This window comes from Parasteatoda tepidariorum, chromosome 9, assembly GCF_982258835.1.
Source record: "Parasteatoda tepidariorum strain Cologne lab strain chromosome 9, Ptep-v5.0, whole genome shotgun sequence".
NCBI classification, from domain to species: domain Eukaryota; kingdom Metazoa; phylum Arthropoda; class Arachnida; order Araneae; family Theridiidae; genus Parasteatoda; species Parasteatoda tepidariorum.
The window spans coordinates 69,117,975-69,139,363 of NC_141763.1; the positions used below are offsets into that span (position 1 = coordinate 69,117,975).

The 21,389-nt window shown below is 30.3% G+C and overlaps 1 protein-coding gene across 2 annotated transcripts in view; it reads right to left on the reverse strand.

Annotated features, from left to right (window-relative positions):
* Nucleotides 1–536: 536 nt before the first annotated feature.
* Nucleotides 537–21,389, reverse strand: part of tho2 (THO complex subunit 2-like protein) — a 28,707-nt gene continuing 7,854 nt past the window's right edge. The window contains exons 2-5 of one of the 2 annotated variants that reach the window (XM_043043285.3): nucleotides 15,563–15,702; nucleotides 14,300–14,517; nucleotides 12,615–12,683; nucleotides 537–7,273 (exon numbers count right to left, since the gene is read on the reverse strand). In XM_043043285.3, the coding sequence (XP_042899219.2) occupies nucleotides 2,696–7,177 (4,482 nt within the window). In that variant the 5' untranslated portion in view covers nucleotides 7,178–7,273; nucleotides 12,615–12,683; nucleotides 14,300–14,517; nucleotides 15,563–15,702 and the 3' untranslated portion in view covers nucleotides 537–2,695. The remainder of the gene's footprint in view (nucleotides 7,274–12,614; nucleotides 12,684–14,299; nucleotides 14,518–15,562; nucleotides 15,703–21,389) is intronic. The other variant, XM_016049166.4, reaches the window with a different exon arrangement.

Genomic DNA, 21,389 nt, shown 5'->3' on the forward strand with positions numbered 1-21,389 from the left:
AAGGCAAGTTGATATAAACGTGATAATTTGCTGAAAAATTCATTTTATTCCTTAAAAAATAATTCACTTAAACTAATGATTTAAGCAAAAAAAAAAAAAAAAGTACTACCTATTGAGCAACAGGTAAAACTTTTTTTGTAATTAGTTGTTCATCAGATGCTCATTTTGACTCTTGGGCTGTCACCCCCCCCTCCCTCTTTGCACAACACTGGCTCAAAAGTATTTTAAGTTTATTATTTCCCTCCAAATCCAAGCTATTTTCATAGGAATCAGAACTGTGGACTCAACATTTATGTCAGAGGATATTCAATAGCAGCATAATTAAAATGAAATTAATTTTATGTAAATAAATTAAATGAATTTGGGAGGCATGCACATGGCATAGGTAACTTCTTTCATCCCTATTTTACAGCCCAAAATTTTGGATAGCAAATGCCAAAATTCTAAAGAACAAAATAAATTATTTAACTATTATTATTTTGAACAGCCTAAATAAAATAAAAAAATATAAGTGAGGAAAAAATAAGTCAACGAAATTGTAGTTCCAACAAGTTTTAATGAACATGAAACATGATAGGAAGATGGACAATGAAACACGATGAAGAATATTTCAAAATACATGACATATTGTACACATCATCAATGAATACTAATGAATGCTTTGTAAACAACATTATTCAGTTCTTATGAGTTCTTCTTTATATAAACAAAGAGGAAAAAAAAACCCAACTCTTTAACCATAATATCATATCAGGCATCATAGAAAAACGAAACTAATCTTCTAAATTTTAAAGAAATGGACTTACTATATAATACAATTTTTAAAACAACTAAATCCCCTTCATTATCATTTGCTTACAAGAAACATACAGTCAATAAATTTGTTACTGTTAACAAATTATTATTGTGTTTTACAAAATACTCTCAAATTATATATCCTACACAAGCGCACACAAACTGTCATGAAAAGGGTATTTATTACTACATATTATAAAACGCATTAAAATTCTAAATGATTTTGCATTCTGCAGGCTAAACAAATTAAAAGAAATAGGTTCTAGATTATTGTACTACATTAAACACTAGCACTTATTTTTTTAAAAAGTTTTTTCTGTAGAACAGAAATTAAATCTTAAAGCAAAATAAAGTAAAAACTATGCTTTGGCATTTTCACACTATGTGAAAAACAAAATTATCATTGATTAAAATTATCATTATTTTTCACTACATACTAATAGTTTTATAGGCAGCAAATAGAAAATGTTTACTCTTTTAATTAAAGTTACTAGCTGTAAAAATTTGCCTTGTAATGATATTACACACATTTTAAAATATGTGTTAAACTTTAAAATAGAGTTTTTGCTTAAAGTGTTTGCCAAACTTTAAACAAAAGATTGTTATTATAACCACATAAATGTGTCAAATTCGTCTTAATCAATGATACAAATTTTAGCTATCCTATATTTTGGCGAGGAGTTTCATTCGTCCCCTTATTTTAAATTAAATTATATCAAATTGATTAAACTTTCTAAATGCTAAACTATGAAGAATTATATGAACTAAATTTCCCGATTTATTTAATATTTATGAATAGGTTGCTCCATTTCATTCATTAAAATGTGTTTGATTAAACCTAATTGCCAAATTTTTAGGTTGTAAGGAACTTAAAAAGCTGACATAGTAGAAGCCCTTTGCAAGTGAAATGAACAAAATATGAAAAACAGTTGCATAAATAAAACTAAATTATCAATATGTTTTACAACTACTTGAATCTTGATTATTGCCAACATTTTTGGGCAAAAAACATAATCAGATTAAATCCTTTAAATGATTAAAACTTAAAAAATGACTTATTTTTATCATAAACTAGGAAAGAAATTCATGCAGAGTTAAAAAGTAATAAATAGGGGAAAAAATTGAGATAAAAGTTTCTTTACTTAAATCTCAGAACTTTCAAATATTAGTATAAGAAAATAGTAAAATTTTTTTTTTTAAACTTTAGAATGCAACTAGATGTTTATTGTAATTCAATACTGTTTGAAGAACAGAATATAGTAAGCAAAAGCTCTAAACATAATTTCAATTAACCATAAAGATTATTTAATATTCAAATTAAGATCAGTGAACTTAAATGTGTGTCACATGAAATATAATAGTTTAATACATACACTGATCAGCCAGGTGATCATAAGAACTTTTAGAACACTATCACATTAAAACATATGTACAATTTAAACATATATTATTATATGAGTCTTTAAAATATTAGAGATAAATAATAATAATACTCCATAGAGCAGTACAAACATATGGCAAATAGCATAAAATAAAAAGGGGAGGAAAAACCCTAATTACAAATCTTAGATGACAATATTTTTCATTCACTTGATGCATGGTTTAAGGAAAAAAAGACAACTTAGCAGATATGAAATACGTTTGATAATGACAGTTTCTACACATACCCCCAAAACAGGACACACATTACTAAATTATTTACAATTTTTTTTTCTTCCAAAAAATAGTGCATGTTGAAAACTCCATTCAAATCACACTAAATTTACTTTGTCCCTGTGTGAAAATTTGTGCAATACCAGACATAAACATTCTTCCAAGTGTTTAAAAATTTTTTTCATTTAAATGCAAAAATTTAGTAGCAAACATTAAAGACATGTGATTTGCATAGACCATATATGCTTTAGGATCTTTTTTTAACACTAGATGCTGAATTAGAACGATGGTGCTTCTTTTCTTCACGTCTTTCAACGTTGTTTGCATACACTAAAGGAGACTTTTCTTCACGCCGAGATCTCAAATCTCTTTCATTTTCACTAGAACGCTTCGCAGAATCCTCATCTTCCTTGTCAGCTTTTGCTCGCCTTCTTCTCGGTTCCAGATTGCCTTCGTCTGAATGTTCTCTCTTGCGACTTTGCTTCTTTTCTTTAACCTTAGATTTCTCTAAAGGTGATTCAGAATCTTTATGAGGCTTGACTTCCACAAGAACTTTATCACGACCACCATTTCTTTCGTCAGATATTTTATCAGAACTGCGAGATTCTCTCTCTGACCCATCTCGAGGGCTTCTGGACGAGGTACCATCGGCACGACGGCGCTTATGCTCTCTTTCACCATCGACATCTAATAGGACACGATAGTGAGAGTCCCGTGTGGACTCTGAATTTTCTCGCTCACTAGATCTAGCACTAGGCTGTTTTTCGTGCCTGTCTTCTCGGCGATCTCGTTTTTCGTCTTTGATACTGTTTAGGTCAGTCTTTGTTATGGTTATGATTTTTTCTTCTCTTCTCAACGGGCTAGAATTATCACTGCTTGTTTTTTCTTCTTTCACTCGAACAGTTTTAATACGGGGGGCATCAATGCCATTAAGCTCGCCTTCTAATCTGGAAGAGGATGACCGCTTTCCCGTAGACTGAGATGAACTCGATTTTTCGAAAGAATTTCCCTTTGTCTTGGTAGAGTCAGCTTTAGCATCATTTTTTATAACTCTTTCTTTGGATGGTTCATTTAAAGTTTCTCCATCTTTTTTTTCTACCTTAACAGGTAATTCTTTATTCGGCTGAGCATTAGAATTGGCAGGTCGTGGGTCTTTAGTTGGTTCTTTTTGATGAAACTCACTCCCAGGAATTAGAGTTGGTTTCTTTGCCTTCAAAACACCAGAGTAACCAGTAGCAAGGACAAACAAATCTGGCCTCTTATCTTTTTCTTCAGCTTTTATTTTCTCCATTCTTCGTTCGAGTGCAAGGCTCAAGCTAGTGATAACTGGAAAGTGAGGAGCAATTTTCCTCAGAACTAAAAGGCTATTACGAATCTGAATGTAATCTCCAGAATCCAGACATATTAATAGAGCCCGGGTTATTTTAAAATGCCACTTATGGCATATGTGACGGTAGTTTTCATAACCTATACTATCAACAGGAGGATCAGGCTGTGCTACTGCTGGTTGTTGCGGTAGTGGTTGTTGTACTTTGAATTTCGTCATGAAACCAGGAAAATTAGCACATTCTTTTTCAAAAGTGGCTTTGCTGCCATGCCATCGCATAACAGTCTCTAGCATGGAGCACAACAGAAGACCATAACGATTAGCTTCATTTTCAGTGCAAGAAGCAATGGTATTAGTAATATCACAGAAGACTCTGTCATAACAAAGTAGAGTAGAAAAATTGGGTGTCTTTAAACAATGTATAAGGTGTACAAATTTTGCACAATACAAGGCATCTACAGGTGTGAATATGCAGCGAGGAAACAAGCACAACTGCAAAAATTGAGTGATTGTTTCATTTTTAGCAGCTTTTGAAGAGAACCATTCATCCTTTTCATTATTTAATCGTGCTATGACTCTAGCACAATGCTCACTTTGCATTTTCTCTTCCTCAACTAATTTACAAATAAGCGCATCACATCTTTCTCTCTCCTTTTTCTTCTTACCAGCTTCCTTATTATCTTCACTCTGCAGGACAGCTTTTAGTTTATTTATCTCTCGCTCGTAGCTTTCAGTGGGGACAACTAAGTCGTACATACTGAGAGACCAAAAAGTGACATAAAATTCAGGATTCAAATCTTCCCATGTTTTTTTGAGTGTTTGATTAGACCTGACAGATTTCACAATGGGGCTTATGATAGAATCTACTATTTCAAGATATTTTTTCACACTCTGTGAGGTACTGGAGTTTTTCAAGCTCTTATCTAGCTTCTTTTGCTCATCAAGCTTAGAATTTATAGCATGATTTAGAGAGGGCCTTGAAAGGAAAAATGCTACATCAGCATTTATGTTATATTCACTTAGCAACGCAGAGACAGGAGGCAAGCGACTGGCATAATCTTCCATATTTAGATTGCTAGCTAAGAAACTACCATACTGAACTAAGGTGTCTTGGCATTGGTCATAGAGTTTACCAACTAGCTTTATATGGCTGTTTTCTTGCTCATGAAATAAAATACAGTTCCTTTGTTGGGCCATCAAAAGACAAAGAGGAATGGCCAAATCCTGGTCTAGAAGAGCTTCCTTCAGGCGTTGAGAGGACTTTTTAACATTCCTCAATTGATTGAAATATCCACCTTCAGATCTTAAAAGTTCACCACCAGTCATTGCTTCCAATTGCTCAAGGGTCATCTCCTCGCTCGCCTCAATGCCAGCCATTTTCTGAACTATTTCTTTGAGAATCAGCAAGTCAAGACTTTTACCAGCAATAAGCTGGTTAGCAACATGCTGCAAAAGTCCTGAAATGTCAACGGGATATTTTTTGAATACAGCTCCTCCAAAATTAGCTAAACTTTGCAACCAGATTGATATGCTGGTGCCATCATGCTTCATTCTATCTTTTTCTGAGTTTCCTAGAGCTTCAATGACACAACAAGCCAGAACATCATAAGACAAAGAAGTTAAATACTTCAATGAATCAATAACTGGCATTATTAAATTATCCCAAGCTTGAATTTGAGACAAAATATAATCAAATATATACCCAGGATTTGAATGACTTAGTTTTCCAATCTGCCTGCCGGTGGGTTTTACAGTTTCTTTACTCAGCCTCTTCATGATATACTTTACTTTCTTCAAAACATCAGCTTTGACTTTTATCAACATAGGATGGGTTACATTAGCATTTATCTTCCAATTATAGTAAAAAGAATACCTGTTTTGATATGAGAAAAGCTTAAGCAAACTCCACATCTCTTCTGCCATGCAACAGTTACACTCTAATAAGGACAGTGAAGGTAAAAGAGACTGATCTATTATTGCTGAAATTGCAGATACGCCATTTAGTGGTTCACGAGATTTGGTGCATAACCAATATCTCGAAAGGCGGATGATTTTTGCCATCAATACAGGGTCATGATGCAAATAAGGACCAAGAGCAAGTATCATTTCAAAGACATTTGTAAAAAGCTCAGCAAAACTTTTAACAGAGTTCACTTTGACCCTAGAATCAAGTTCCCAACTTTTTGGTTCAGTTATCTTGGGGAAGATATTTACTGACTTATAAAAATCATCAATAAGGACATGAATTAGATTGCAAAGTTTTTTAGTAATAAACAAATGGGATGTAGCATAATGATCAGGAAAGCATCCAATCAATTGCTTAGCATGTTCCCAGTCACCAACATCTAATAAAGCAGCACAGAGTCCTAATTTCTGATTGTCTTCTGAGTCCACTTTAACTGAATCATTTTCAGAGCTATCTTTATTGGAATCATTGTTGGCACTAGTGGATATACTATTTAACTGCTTGATGTAAGCAAGAGCATTAGTTAATTCTTGCTTATGTTCCTCAACAATTTTGCTATCATCAGGCCTGAGCAAAGCATATAATTGGTTCAGTTCAATGACTTTGGACTTCAAAAGAAAAGCAGTAACTTGATACAATGATGAAGGAGTTTCTTTAGAATCACCTTGCTGATAGAATCCAAACTTAAAACCAATAACTTGACTTATTGTTTCAGAATTACAAAAGTATGATTTCAAAAGACGGATAAAAAATTCTGAATGACAGGACTTGCATTCAAAGGATTCCAAAATGACGTCCAAAACACGATTAGGATCTAGATTGAAGCATCCAATCAGTGATTGAATAACTTCTAAAGAGTGCTTCGCATTTGTGTCTTCTCCGTTACCAGGATCCAATTCTGTGATTAGCTTGGCATATCCTTCAATTTCTTCTCGGAATAAATTGAATTTCTGCTGCTTATAAAACAATCTAGTTTTTGTCTTAATGTATTTAGTTTGGATGTTTCTTAAAAGTTTCATAATATCAGCATCACCTAAAGTATCAAATTCTAACCTTTCTTTCAAGATGAATTCAGGAACTATAAGATTATTACAAAGTCTCAACAGACTGAAAAAACGCTCTCTGACTGTATGAGATTCGTTACACAAAGATTCTGTGTCTAAGACTGTTAATATGTCAGCAATAAGCGATGTCATTTCTGGATGAAGAGGTTCTACTTCGCTTAATGCTGCAACAACAGTTTCTGGTGTTAAGTCACTAAAAACACATTCCCTACAAATGCCATACAACAGAAAATTTATGTCACTTTGCTCAGTTCCAGCTGTAAGACTGGATCCTTCCAATTTGTCAACTGCATTTTTGCAGTAATCTTTGAACTCCTTACGTTCTTTCTCTCCCCATGACTTGAGGAGTTCCATTAAACCAATGGTTAGCATTTTTAATCAAGTAGAAAATTATTAGATTAGAATACAGTTCTATAAATAAATCATCATCAGCTGGATGGTTTTATTTCGACTAAGTCATGAAGAAACCTGAAAGAAAATAAGATTTTACTAATTATTTTAACAATAACATCAGCTATTAATGTAATTAGTTGTCAATCATAGCACAAAATAAACAATAAAAATTATAAAAATATAATAGAAGTAAAGATAAATGGTCTTTCTTCAAATAAAATGTAATAACTTTTTAATTATTTAAAAATCAATGTTGGATTTATATCTAAGCTTTCAAAAACTTAAAACAGTGCATATGTACTAATATTTTTAAAATAGCTTCAACCCACCCTAATTACACAAAAACAAGAAGTATTGTCCTTTCTGTTACAAGACAAAATGAATTGATTAAACAAAATAATAAATTAAACACTAAAGCAAAATATACAGTCCAGATAAAAACAAAAGTAAAAACAGCCTAAATAAAAAACAATACATTTTCCCCTAACAATGCAGTCTTAATTTTTTAACCAGAAAAAATACCCCCCCTCCCCGATTTCTCTAGTTAATCCTGATTATTAAGTTAAGACACCCTATTTAGCTTTAAGGTTTACAACCTTAAATAATACAATACTATAAAAAAATAATAACAATGAAAACCCTTTGACTTAAGCACAGTGTTTTACAGTATTCTTAGTTTTGTTATTCTTTAAAGATTATATTCAATAAAATTATGTAAAACTACAGTGAAAACGGCTGGAAAGACCACCTCTGTATTGCTACCTCCTCTAACTACGATCAATTTTGGGAGGCAGAAATTTTTTTATACAGAATTTGCATTGCAGAAATCATTTAGAAGAGACCATCATAATCTTTGCCATGGATTGAGCAACCATCTGCTCCAAATGCGGAAAAGGACAAAAAAAAATTTTTAAATAAAAAGATATTAAAAAACAAATGAGTAGATTCAAACGTGTTAAAAATATTTGTGAGTAGCTCTTTTGAGAGAGTTATGGAATGGAAACGAAAAGATTCCGTTCGCAAACGCAAGCATGCATGAAGTCCGTCCTTCACAAAAGTAACAAAGTGGTTGAGAGAATTGAACCCTACCGAAGAGCGAACGGTTGCTCTTCAAACCCCTTTCCTGAAAAATACAGACGTGCCAACCTAGAAAAATTAACAGCCAGGAGTTTCCCTAATAAGATTTCAGGAGGGGTAAAAAAGGTGTGTGGTATGCGACTTTTACACACTAATAGAGCACAAATTGTGGAAGAATATTAAATGGAAATTATTTAAACACAGATTCAATCCATTAGCTAATTTTTCTTTACATTTCACAAAAATCAAATCTTGCTAAAGTCATTAGTTAGGATTTGTTAAAATTGGTTGCATATTTCCGTTTCGACACCCTTAAAAAAAAAAAAAATTTTTTAAATATGCGAAGACAAAACGAATAACGGAAATCACGTTGCTTTAGTAAACAAATTAGTTTACAACAGTTTGTTGCCAATGGTTGAAAAAAAAAAAAAAAAAAAAGAACGATCCAATTGTTGCCAACCGTTGAAAAATATGCACTCAAAATTAGAAAATCAGCAAGATACAATATCAATTCCAACTATCGAAAGAGTTTCCACACTCCTGTACTGACGTCCCGTACCCTACTGTATTCGACATCGTCATGTGACGTCTTCGCATTCAACTACACACGAAAGGAGAGGAAGATTCCTACGAATCTTAGTATAAGGGGGCGGGTCAAATAGGAGTGTTAAAGATGGCGGGAATGAAGCATGTGGAGTTACGCTTCTGGCAGATAGTAGTTCGATAAAAGGGTATGAAATAATGTAAGGGGGAATGAAATTCATGCGGAAAGAAAAACAAAACTTCCGTACTAGCGGACAAAAAGGCAATTCTGAGTTTGGGTGTCGATTAATGTAAAATTCGGGAGTTTTTCGAATCAATTCCGGAGGGCGGGAAGAGTTGCGGAAGAGTTGGCACATCCGCAAATACAAGAACTGGGTGTTGATCACCAGTTAGGGATTAAAAGATCCACTGTCAACATACCCAATGATTTTCACAATACCATAGACTGTCTTCCACGCAGTATAAATGATTCATTCATTATTCATGTAAAATTGTAAAAAAAAAAAGAAGCCTAGCTTTCAAATCATATTTCATGTAGGAACTTGTGAATCTGAAACAGGTGTATGATGAAGCCTACAATCTCCTTCAAACACCATTGTTGTACCAATCGGAAAATGTTAATATTGAGCTCGATTGACTGTTCAATGTCTATTCAGTCATCAAAAGAATTTACACAGAATGAGTCTGAGTAGCATTCAAATATGTCTGTGAAGTTGTATGCCGAGCAGTTCAGGATTAACAGTTAAAGATGTCCAAGATGAAAGCATAATACAGTTGCTTTTCCAAAAAAAAAATTCGACAACCTTTTTGCCAATGCGTATAGTGATTAATTAGTAAAAAAATATATTTTGCAGAAAAAAATGCATCATAAAAGGTTTTAAAAAAATTCAACTAGAAATTATTACTGTTTGGTCTTGGTGCAAGCCCTGCATCATTATGCGTCAGTGTTAGCATACTGTTCGAGCAGTGAGACTAAGTTCATTTTACATATTATCATATAGGTTTAAATTTCGAAGTTGATATATTGTTAACAAGGTAAGAAATATTTTATAACCATTCTTCTTTTTCAAATCGCAATTCTTACATCTTGGAATGGCAATTCTTATAATAAATCTTATTTTAAACACAAATGAATCAGGTAACAAATATGCATATACAAGAAATACTACTCAAGAGAGTCTATAAACGCCAATGATTATGTTGTGAGCCAAATAACTTCAAAACACAGCAAGAACCCGGAAGTATAGGCAGTCAAGAGCTTGCAGCGTTTCCTGCTGCAACACCATCCATAATTTTATAGCTTAATTTAATGGCAGAACTAATTAATTGCATATGACGGTTGAAACTTTAATAGTGGCAACACTGCCGTAGCAACAGAATTCAATGTAACCAAATAATACCGCCTATACTATGAATTAATTATATACTTATCTTATTTCAGAGCCAATTGACACCCCCTTCCAAAACCACAAACATGCACACTGACCAGAAGTCTCAAGTGAAGTACCAATCAAAGGAACAGCGTCATTATAACTTTCGGAACTGAAGTATTAGAAAGTTACGCTAATTTTTGTGCAAAACTGTAATGGTATTATTCCAATGGTAAAGGCAATCCCCATGTCAACTATTCATTACTGTAGTTTTCTTTAGGATCACAACCAGCAACCAGCTTTGAAAGAGAAGCAACAACATTTTTAGTAAAACATATCCAACGTTTGGCAGGACAATGCTCTAGTGCAAACTATTTGATCAATGGAGCTGGTAAATGTTGCATCATCCACAATGTTTTCTAGACAAAAAATCCTTGCGACTTTGATTTGATTAATTCGGTTAAGAAGTCCTTTCATGGCATTTGCTTCAGATTCTTCAAGCTGTAAACTGCACCATTCTAGGTTTCAACTAAATAGACATTACTAATGATATCCAATAATTTTCACTTTGGTAACACATATGTCACAATGTTGCTGTTAACATTAAATAACAGCCTTTAGGAAGAGATGGATGTAGACCACCTTTGCAGTTGCTCGGCTCTAAAGGACACCTCTTTGTGTGATCGTTACTGGTGCCGAAGGTATTGGGTTCATAGACTTTTTCTCATCATGCTTGTTATGTTTTTTTTCTCTTTATGTTCTAATTTGTTCCTCCCCTCTTGTGGTGTAAGTCTTTTTGTAACTCTGGCCATTCAAAAAAGAAACATTAAACAGCAAAACTTGGTAATACGTATATCTTTTATATCAATTATAAATGTAAAGTAGCCACAATTTAAGTTTCAACCATCATACTTAGAAGTTTACTCTTTGAAATCTTATCATTGGATCAAGCGTGGTATTTATACATATATATTTTATAAGTCAGATTTGCGGAAGTGGTAATAGAGATTAGCAGCCTGGTATCTTATTCACCAATTCTAAAAATTATTTGGTTTTAATGGAAAAAGAGCCCTCTCTATTATGTTTTTAGAAAAATATAACATACTTCAAATGCAGTGGAATACATATACTTATTAGCTTAAACAGATAGCTTAAGTTATTGATTGGTATAAAGTGAAAATTCAAAAATGTCAGTCATTCAGATCCAAGATTTCAGTCAACTCAAAACCTAATTAACTAAGCACAACATTTTCTCACAAATTGATAAGAATTAAAAAAGAGTTCTTTCTTTTTTCCAAAAAAAAAAAAAAATTTATAAATAATAAAAAAAAATTTGGTTTAAACTGGATTTTTTTTTCTTGGCTTACTTAAAAATAAAAGATTAAGTAATAATTTGCATTCAAAATAAAAGGTATTTAAGCTATTATAAAGTAAAATCATGAATTTTCTTCAATTTTTAACTGTTGCAATCAACAAACAATAAAAATTATCCACTCTCCTTCCTTAAATCTAATTGTTAACACTATAAAAAAGAATAACTGAAGAATTTGAATATGATTATACATTATTTTACATTTCAATTTAACTTGCAAATAAAAATTTAGTGGTTTAATTTAATGGTAAAATGCTATATTAGTTATGTGTAAAAGAATGAGTTCTTTGTTTGCTAGTATATGTGAAAAATTGCATACTTTAAGATTAGTTGATGTCACTTAACAGTATTCAATTTACAACATGTGTATCATTTTACATATGTACATGTAAAATGATCATGTCCTTTCTCCCAAATTGCTACAACCAAAAGCATAATTAATAAGATTAAAAAACAAAAGAAACTCTTGATCTCTGTTCTATAATTGCATTTTTTGAATAATTATCAAAATTATCTGAACACGGAAATGATGATGGTCTGTATTATTCAAGAATTTTTATAAACATTATGATTTGACTCTTCTCTTATTATGATTATATTGCTGCAGAAGAAGAATAAATAAGCATTTAATAAATACATACATTCATTTAAAATAATAAAAACTCACATTAGCAATTAAATTTAATATTAAAAAGATTTTTAAGGAAAAATCTACGATTTTTCAATCGGATATAATTAAACTAAAAGTATTTACGCAAAGGATAGAAACTTAAGTAATTTCAAAAACAAGTTTTTTTTTCTTAAGAAAAATAATTGTTTTAAACCAATCAACCCTGCTTGAAAACAATAAAAAATTACACAAATTAGATAGAAATTTTTGCCACTTGGTTGCACTTTTCCCAGTTTTCCATTTTTTTAAAACAATAATAAAATCTTATTCATTATTTTATTTTCTGATGCCCATTAATAAGACGAATAGACAAAAACGAAAAAAATATAAGGTAGACAATAAACAAATTAGAAAATAATGCATTGAAAAGTTTCAATAACTTACACAAAAAGACTTATAATCCATCATTAATTTTTCAAATGCTTTCTTCAGAGCAGACCAAATAATTATTGACTATAAAAAAAAATTTAAAAAAATAGGTATAAAAGCAAAGCACATAAAAGGAAAAAAAAGTTTAAGTACAGAAATTCTAATTAAACTTTTTGCTATAAAAAGTTGAGTAGAAAATCTAGCACAAAATAAACTAACAATTTTAAAAATCATAATTTTCCGTTAATTTTGTCAGAATGACTTTTGAATGGGTTTTATCACATACTATGTTAGCTTAAACTGTACACAGGACATAAGCTTTGGCAAATTTTTTCTCTTTTTTCGGCTGAATTATATTCTAAAGATACTTTTCTGTGTATCGGAGGAAAGAAATACTCCTCATTTTTCTGTTCTCATTTCGGAATAAAAAAATTCGCCAATGACTGGCTTGCTTCAGCTAGAATTTTATATTGATAAATTAAAAAAATAACAAAAATTCTGAATTCACAAGTTTGAAAAATCATGCTTAGAAATGATGTTTTTGGCTCTAGAAATGCTAAAAATTAAAAAAAATTCATTTTTTGAAAGAACACCATAATTTTTAAAGAACATGAAAACATTTTATATTTTAACAAAATATGACTGAGTTAGCATTTTGTTACAAATTCAGATATTCGGTGCACCATGAAATTGGGAGGGGGGTGGTAAATTCCTTTTTGAAAAATTAGAATTTTGGGCAACTAAATCTATGACTTTCCATGACTAATTTTGTTCAATACTGAAATTCATGATTTTCCAGGTGTGCAGATACCCCTTGTTTAACATGTGATTTGATTACATTTTAAAAATTTCTTATGTAATTAAAAAATTAAGTTTTACTATATTTTTTTATTTATTAAATATTGAAGAACTAGAATAATTTTAATCTTTTGAGAAATTAATTTTTCTTTCCAATTGTTGATTTTTCTTAATTTATTTAAAATTGATATATTGAATATATTAAAACTGATGTAAAAATAATAATTTAAACATAACAGTTTAAACATAACAGTTAAAAATAATAATTAAACAGAACTAGATTACAAAACTTTATATCCCTGATTTATGTTTACTAAAATTAAAAAAAAAAAAAATTTACACAACTAGTAACACTTTCAAAATATGACACTTCATATCATTTGGTAATTAAAAAACTTTTGTATTTTTTTGGTAATTAACTTTGAAAACATACAGCATTTTATGCTTGTTTTTTATGTTGTCATGCAAAACTGAAATCATGATAAATCCTACAAGAATGCTATGCTATTATCAGCTCAAGTGGCCACTCTCTAGATAAAACCTTATTTTCCAGGGAAAATTTCCATAAATTTAGCAGGTTTATGTAAGTGCAATTTTAATCGAAAAATAGTGTAACAGACAATTTTTAGAGAAGTAAAATTTCTTAAACTTAAATTTGATATTTAAAAAAAAAAATTAAAATATATTACCAAAATATTATATAAACAAAAAAACTTGATAATTTCTGCTCAACTAAATCAAAATTATTATTTTCTCTTATTTAAAGTACATATGATATAAATTGATTTCAAAAACGTTCATTACCTTAATTTCTCAAAAGAATTCAGTTTAAAATGCTTATTTAATATAAAATGTTATTAACAAAATTATTAATTAGAATTATTTATTAAAATATTAGTTACTTAAAAGATGTAATGACAAATAATGGATCGAAACACACTGAAGTTGCAATTTTGTGATCATTTTATAAATCATAATTTTCAAAGAATTCTCAGTTGATTCAATTTCAGGTTTTTCATCCATGAAGAATTCCAAGCTTTCCCTGTTTTCAGAGAGAGTGGCCAACACACAAGCTGTCTACTTAGTACTGAACCTATATGGTTTCTCTAAAACCATAAATCTAAAGGAGGAAAAAATGCATAGATGAGTTCTTGCAAACTCTTCATAAGAGCATTTTAATATTAGTACTATAATTGTACATTACAATGAATGTACAATATTATTTGTTCGTACTCTGCATATATTTAAAAAAATTTTATAGGAAAAAATAGGATACTTATTTGTTTAAGGGGGAGGGCATTAAAAATCTATATACTATTACTGATACCAATAATGTAATTGTAGTAAATAGGTATCCAATATAGGTACTATGCGGCTTAGAGGAGAACTTCTCTAGACCAGTGTTTCACAAACTTATGACTTTTATGTACCTTTTCTATATTTTTCGTAACACTGTGTACCACTAATAAAGAAGTGAATGTATTTTTAACAGTAAAACAATTGCACAAAAGTTTAAAGTCACAACTGGCTGTTAACACCACTAATTATTAAGTGTCAACTCTGCAAAAAAGAGCCAATAGAAAAATACACAATCGTAAATTTTCATGGCTAGTGTTGTTTTTAAATTAAACATTTTGAAATTTTTGTTTGTTGCAAGATCTTTCGCATAAGAGCGTGTACCCCTGCTAAACTGTTCCTGTACCCCTGGGGGTATGGGTACCACACTTTGAGAAACACTGCTCTAGACAAAGGGTTGCCTGCTGCTATGGTGACAATACACTTCGAATGAGGGTGCAATAGAGGAATGATGGTGTGAATTGGCCGACCTATGGCAAAATTAAGACAAAACTATTCACCCCATACGACTATTCAAAGTTACTTTTTCTCGTAACCATACTCATCACCACAACCCGAGGCTGATGTAAATCGTTTCCCGAAAACTGCACAAAAGGTCACAATATAGGTTTTTTTTTAGCCCCATTCTCTCCGAACAAATAAGTTCCAAAAATGTTTAAACATAATAATCAAGTAATTTATGATTGAATGTAATTTATGAACTCATACTCTTAAAATTTAAAAAATAACATATTTTAAAAGTTCAGCAACTTACAATATCAATACAAAATAATATATAGATACAATACAAAATAATTTAGAAGTTATACTTTTTCAATTTTAATTCTCTCGCTACTGGACAGCTTATACTATTCTTGGTGATGGAATAATTGGAAACATGATACCAGGAAGAGGAGTTACTATGCAGATCGTATTATGCCTTGTAGTTCTAAATATTTATTCTAAGCCTCTAAAGAATGACACCAATAAAAGAATAAATAAAATAATAAATGCACTATGAACAATAAAATATCATTAAACAGTAAAAAACATTGAAAAAATATTTCTATTCAATTTACAGAGTAAAACTATTATAAATCATGATATAAAGTGGTTTATACCCCCCCCCTTTTTTTTACATCACTTCTGCCTGTATCTTTTTTTATATTATTCCTCTTTGACAACTTGGCAATGCATAAAATATGATCCCTTCAAAGTTGTAACAAGGAAGATCAACAGATTCAGCTCAACATCAATACATGTATATGAAAGTATACACATATATAAATATTAAGTTTAATATATGCATATTATAGCTAAGTTTAAAAAATTATTATCTATTTCTCCTTAATTCTAGATTTTGATAAACAAATTATACAAATTTAATAAATGTTTTATTTTTTTAGAGACAGTTTTTAGAAATGCAAAAACTCAAGGCAAAAAAAATCCTTGTTCACCAGAGTAATTAGGTGATTCTTGATTTAGATCTATAAAGATAGTTTGATGATTCCCTTAAAGATAATGGTTTCTTGGTCGATTGTCATTCCTTCACATACAGGGTGAGACAGTCAAACCTGCATTTTTGAAAAGGGAGGGAAAGCCGTGACAGTGGACCTGAGCGAGTTACACAGGTTACCATTGTGTCCCCCCACAACTAAGCATTTCAGTCGGCATGGAGCAGTGGTCTAAACAACAACGTTCGTTCGCTGTGAAAGCGTTTTACTAAAGTGGTAGTTGTGCAGCCGCTCAGCGTTGTTTCCGGACGAATGTTCAAATTAATCGAAATAGGCCAGTGCAGTCTGTTAATTCAATCAAATTTTGGGCAAAAAACTTTGAAGCAATTGGTGATCGAGAGAACTCCTCAGCGTATGCTCTGTGATGTGCAGTTTCAGAAATCGCCTACAAGAATGTCTCGATTGGGAAGGACACCATCTTACTGGCTTTATTTTTAAACAGTAAATGTTGTTTCTTAAATGCTTTTTAATGTAGATTAAGACAGTAACAATAAAATTTTGAAATATACGTCTGTTTATTTTTTACAGTCATTTCAAAAATGCAGGTTTGACAGGCTCACCCTGTATAACTGTTTAATGCAAATTATTTATTATTCTAACGTTTTAAGTACAAGTATTTATTTAATGTTTAAAATAATATGCAATACCTAAAACAAATTTTTTTGAAAAGATCTCTCACAAAATTTAGAGAATTTGGAAGCCATATAAATAAAAAAATTAACTAAAAACTAATAAAAAACAGTTAACAACTTTTTGTAGCCAACAGTGCTCTTTGTTTCCGTTGTTGTCTAGTGAAAATTGCCTTCTAATTATGTATAACTTAACAATAAAATACATTTAAAAAAAATTCCCATAATAAATAATTTAAAAAAAAAAAGATACAACTTATTTTTAGAGTCATGATTATTTTCTTGAAATATCTAGATATAAAAAAACTTAAGATAAGTGGGCTGCATACTAAATTTACCAGATAAAGGAGAGAGAAAAGATGCAAAACTGAGAATGGGCTACTAAATTCTGATGATAAATGTCAATTAAATATTATATTTCTTGAGTATCTTAACATAAGCCTCATTAGCTCAGATTTAAGGTCACCAAGAGATATCAGATTATGTTGATAATATAATGACATTAAATTATTATGAGAATAAATAATAAAAATGGCCAGAAAATTTTTCTTTTTTATGAAATTCAGAGTAGCCAAATTCTTTGAAAATTATAATTACAAAATTAGAAAGAAAAAAAGTTTATCTATTCCAAGTTTTCAGGATTCAATAACTTCTTGAGCAGTTTTACACTTATTTTTAAAAACTTAAAGCAAAGAGCACAAATCATTTGTAGTGTTGTGAAAATGGAGTATTTTACAACTCAGCTCAAAATTCTGTAAAGTAAAATTGGGTAAACGAAAGTTAACTAAAAATAATTTTCTTTGTATTTAAATGTGTAAAAATAAATTATTTTGTATAAACCATTATAGTTATAAATCTGCCCCTAAAAATAATTTTCTTCTTGGAATTTATATGTAATGGACTTCGAATAAAATAGAGTACATGATAGATAGATATTTGTTCATAAAAAAATAATAAATAAAAAACACTATTTAAAACTATTTTAAAGTTTATTTTGAAATTTAAGAATCTAAAGCTTTTGAAAAATCCGAAAGCTGTAGTACCTTATAATTTAACTCACTGCATTTACAATGCCCTCAAAATTATTTAAGATTGCCACCTAACATCATGAAAAAATCCCATTAGATTTGCTAAGCAAACACAGAAATTTTTTTTGTTAATTGAGGGTTCATAAGTGCTAGCAGAATGCAGAAGCATAAGTGCTAGCAGAAGCACTTATGAACCCTCAATTAACAAAAAAAAACTGAATTACTTAACTACTAGCTAGTTACCACATAAGTGATTCTTTATCTGCAGAACTTGGAATTTTCATGTGGAGCATGAAATATTTGTTTTTGCATTTAACTTGAAAAAAAATTTATAAATAAATGAAGAAAAACTACATATTTATTTCATTTAAATAAGACATAACCTTTACCAAGTTTGGTACCTTCAATGGGTTTTGTAAATGTCTATTTACTGTAAATGCTTCATACAATATTTTGAATTGAATATCATTCAAGAGAAAAGAAAAAGAAAATGGAACTTCAAGTGAATTGATACCTATTAATGAGTTTCGTTTGACGTTTTCCAAAATATAATAGAGGAAGTGCGAAATATTTTTAAAAATATTATTCGTCATAATCAGGGACTGACAAAAATTGGAGCTAGAAATTAATCTTAGGAGCCAGGTTCTAGAATATTTGTGATTTTATTGCCTTTTTTGGCGAGTTTAGTGATATGGATCATGTGTATCTTTTCACAGTAAATGAATTAAAAACTCAATTATAAAATCAAATTTAACAAAAGTTTTGAGGAAATCTTTCATTAGAGTATCACTTTTACCTTCTTCATTTACACGTAACATAACTTACATCTATGATCATTTTTTAATGCTTTTATGAAATAAGCCTTTTTCAAACAATTTCAATAATAATAAAAACAGTAAAAATGACTAGCTAAAGTGGAAAAGTCCTAAAGCAATTTAAATTACAAAAAATTCTTAGAAAGAAAGATTTCTTTTTTATTTTAAGTATAGTGTGCATGATTCATTACATAGGTCTCACACTTAATTTACATCCCACATCGCCGTGCAGACAATTGTGGCATATTAGTGGCTCCCATGGCAAAATCGTGAAAATGCCACAGAATGTTAGAGTTTATGCAGAAAATTTTTTTACTTGGGAAAATTATTTTGTTTCGTTTTTCCCCTCTGCCCAAGTTCGGTGCAAACAAAAATTGCTCTGCAAAAACCTTTTCTGCAGAAAGTCTCGAGAAAGTTTTATTTCCTTCCATGCAGATTGCTTTCCGTGCATACCAGAGAGGTAAGAATTGGCGAGAGGGTCCTACATAACCTCCAACTACGATTGGCCATAATCCTGTGCACTTTTTGAATATTCACATAAACAAGATTTTAAAAAAGCTGGTAACTTTCAAAGTAGTAAAGAAAGAGAATACAGGAACCATTCTTCAAATGATTAAGAAAACTGTATTATGTAATTCTACTATCATGAATAATTTATACTACCGATGAATAATTTATTTCAGTTAAAAAGCAGTCATTTTCATTAAAAACTTAAACTTTAGCTTTAAAATTTTAAAAAAAAGTTTATAGTTATATTATGCTTATGTAGGCCATTTATTAAAACATAAGGCCCCTTATTATAAATTAGTAACATATATATTTTTTTGATTATTACCATTTAAAATATCTTGCAGAAAGATATTAGTGCTAGTAAGGTTTGTTGCAGAAAGACTGCAAAAAATTCTGCCAAAATTAACTTTTATGATACTGAAAATCAAAATTATCCTAAGATATGACATGTGTTATTAATATGAGAAGTAACTGAAACATTGCTATATATTTCGTAATGAATCATTCTAGGAAATAAATCTGCATAAATCTTTTCTTTTGGGGGGAGGATAAGGGGTTTATAGAGTATAGGAAACTTTCCTTCCAAGTGACCCTTGCACATAAAGGGAAATCCAATTTGTTTTTAAATAAAAATTTAAAACAAAATTAAAAACTTAGTGTGAACAGCTTGAGGGCCATAAAGGTCAATGTATGGCAATAGAAATTGTATTTTATTTTGTGTCAGAACAGGTTATATTTTTGCAAGCAACTTTGGTACTTTTCAACATGCACACAAATATGTCATAAAAAAGAACAGAAATTCTAACCAACTGTTAGTAGATTACAGTATCCTGCTCCCCCACACATTTTCAGAATGCTCAACTCTTCACATGGGATCTCATTCGAAGCAAAAATAATATTTTAATTTAAAGAACCAAGAGCATGCTTCTTCCCTTTGTCAAAAGGCTAGGCTACTCTTCACGTACACACACCCCTTCCTGCCTCTTTAAATGCTGTACTTGTTGTTTTAAACTTTTGTAAGACTAAAAAATTTTTTGAATTAACTAGTGATACTGGAAATTAAGGACTTTAGAAAACTTTGAACCAAAATTAAGTACTTTTAAGGGCCTACTATTGCCTAAATAAAAATTAAGCAGGTTTTAGTAAGGACTAAAGGAAACCTAAATCTTTATATTCTAATATATTTTACATAAGTTTCCAACATATGACAAATAATGGAATTATATGTATTTAGCCTAGCTATACATCAAGGACTTTGCAGAATAGGCCAAACATTCATAAATCTTGGCTGAATATTTGTGGTAGGTCTATTTTTCTTTATCCTACAATTTAGACACGTTTTCTTTATGAATTTTTTGTCTCAATAATCATATATTATTAATTGGTCAAAGATCGAAGTGCACTCATGTCTAGTGGATGTGCATAGTGAGGTTTGTAAATACTTTCACATTTTTACAATTAATTATAAAATTTTGAAAAAGGTTAACGTAAACCTAAAGGACTAATCAGGTTAAAGGTAATCTTCAAACGAGAATCTCATTTAAAAATACTGAGAAATTATAGATTAAATAAACATAAGACTTTTGATTATCCTATTTTTAATTTTGATGAAAATCTAACAAGATTTAGAAATTTAACTTAAGTTTAGAGCTGTGAGACCTAAGTGTTTTGAAATTATAATACACTGTTAGGCTGATAATTAAGTCACTAAGAGACATGGTTAAGCCTAGTACATCTTAAATTAAAGTGTTGATTCAACAAATAGAAAAGAGTTTTTTGGTACTTTTTGGTTAACCTGATGCAAGTTTAAAAACCATTTTTTTAATGCTTTTGGACTATTTCAATAAAAAGAGCAAAACAAAACTAAAAGTCTTTATCAATATACCAAAAGGCAGAAAAAAGGGCATGGTGCAAAAGTTTAAAAAAAGGGCATTATTATTCTAAAAAGGCAATAATTTCTTTCAATGGGCTTTGCACGTTCTATTAAATAACATTGTCAATTAGTAAAAGAATTTTTTTAAACTTTACTAAAAGTAGCAAAGCAATCGTATTAATACTAATTTTTATTAATAAATTAACATATATATTGAGTTAATGAGCTAATCAGCTTAGTAATTTATTTAAAATGCATGTACAGATTAATAAAATAATAAATGTATGT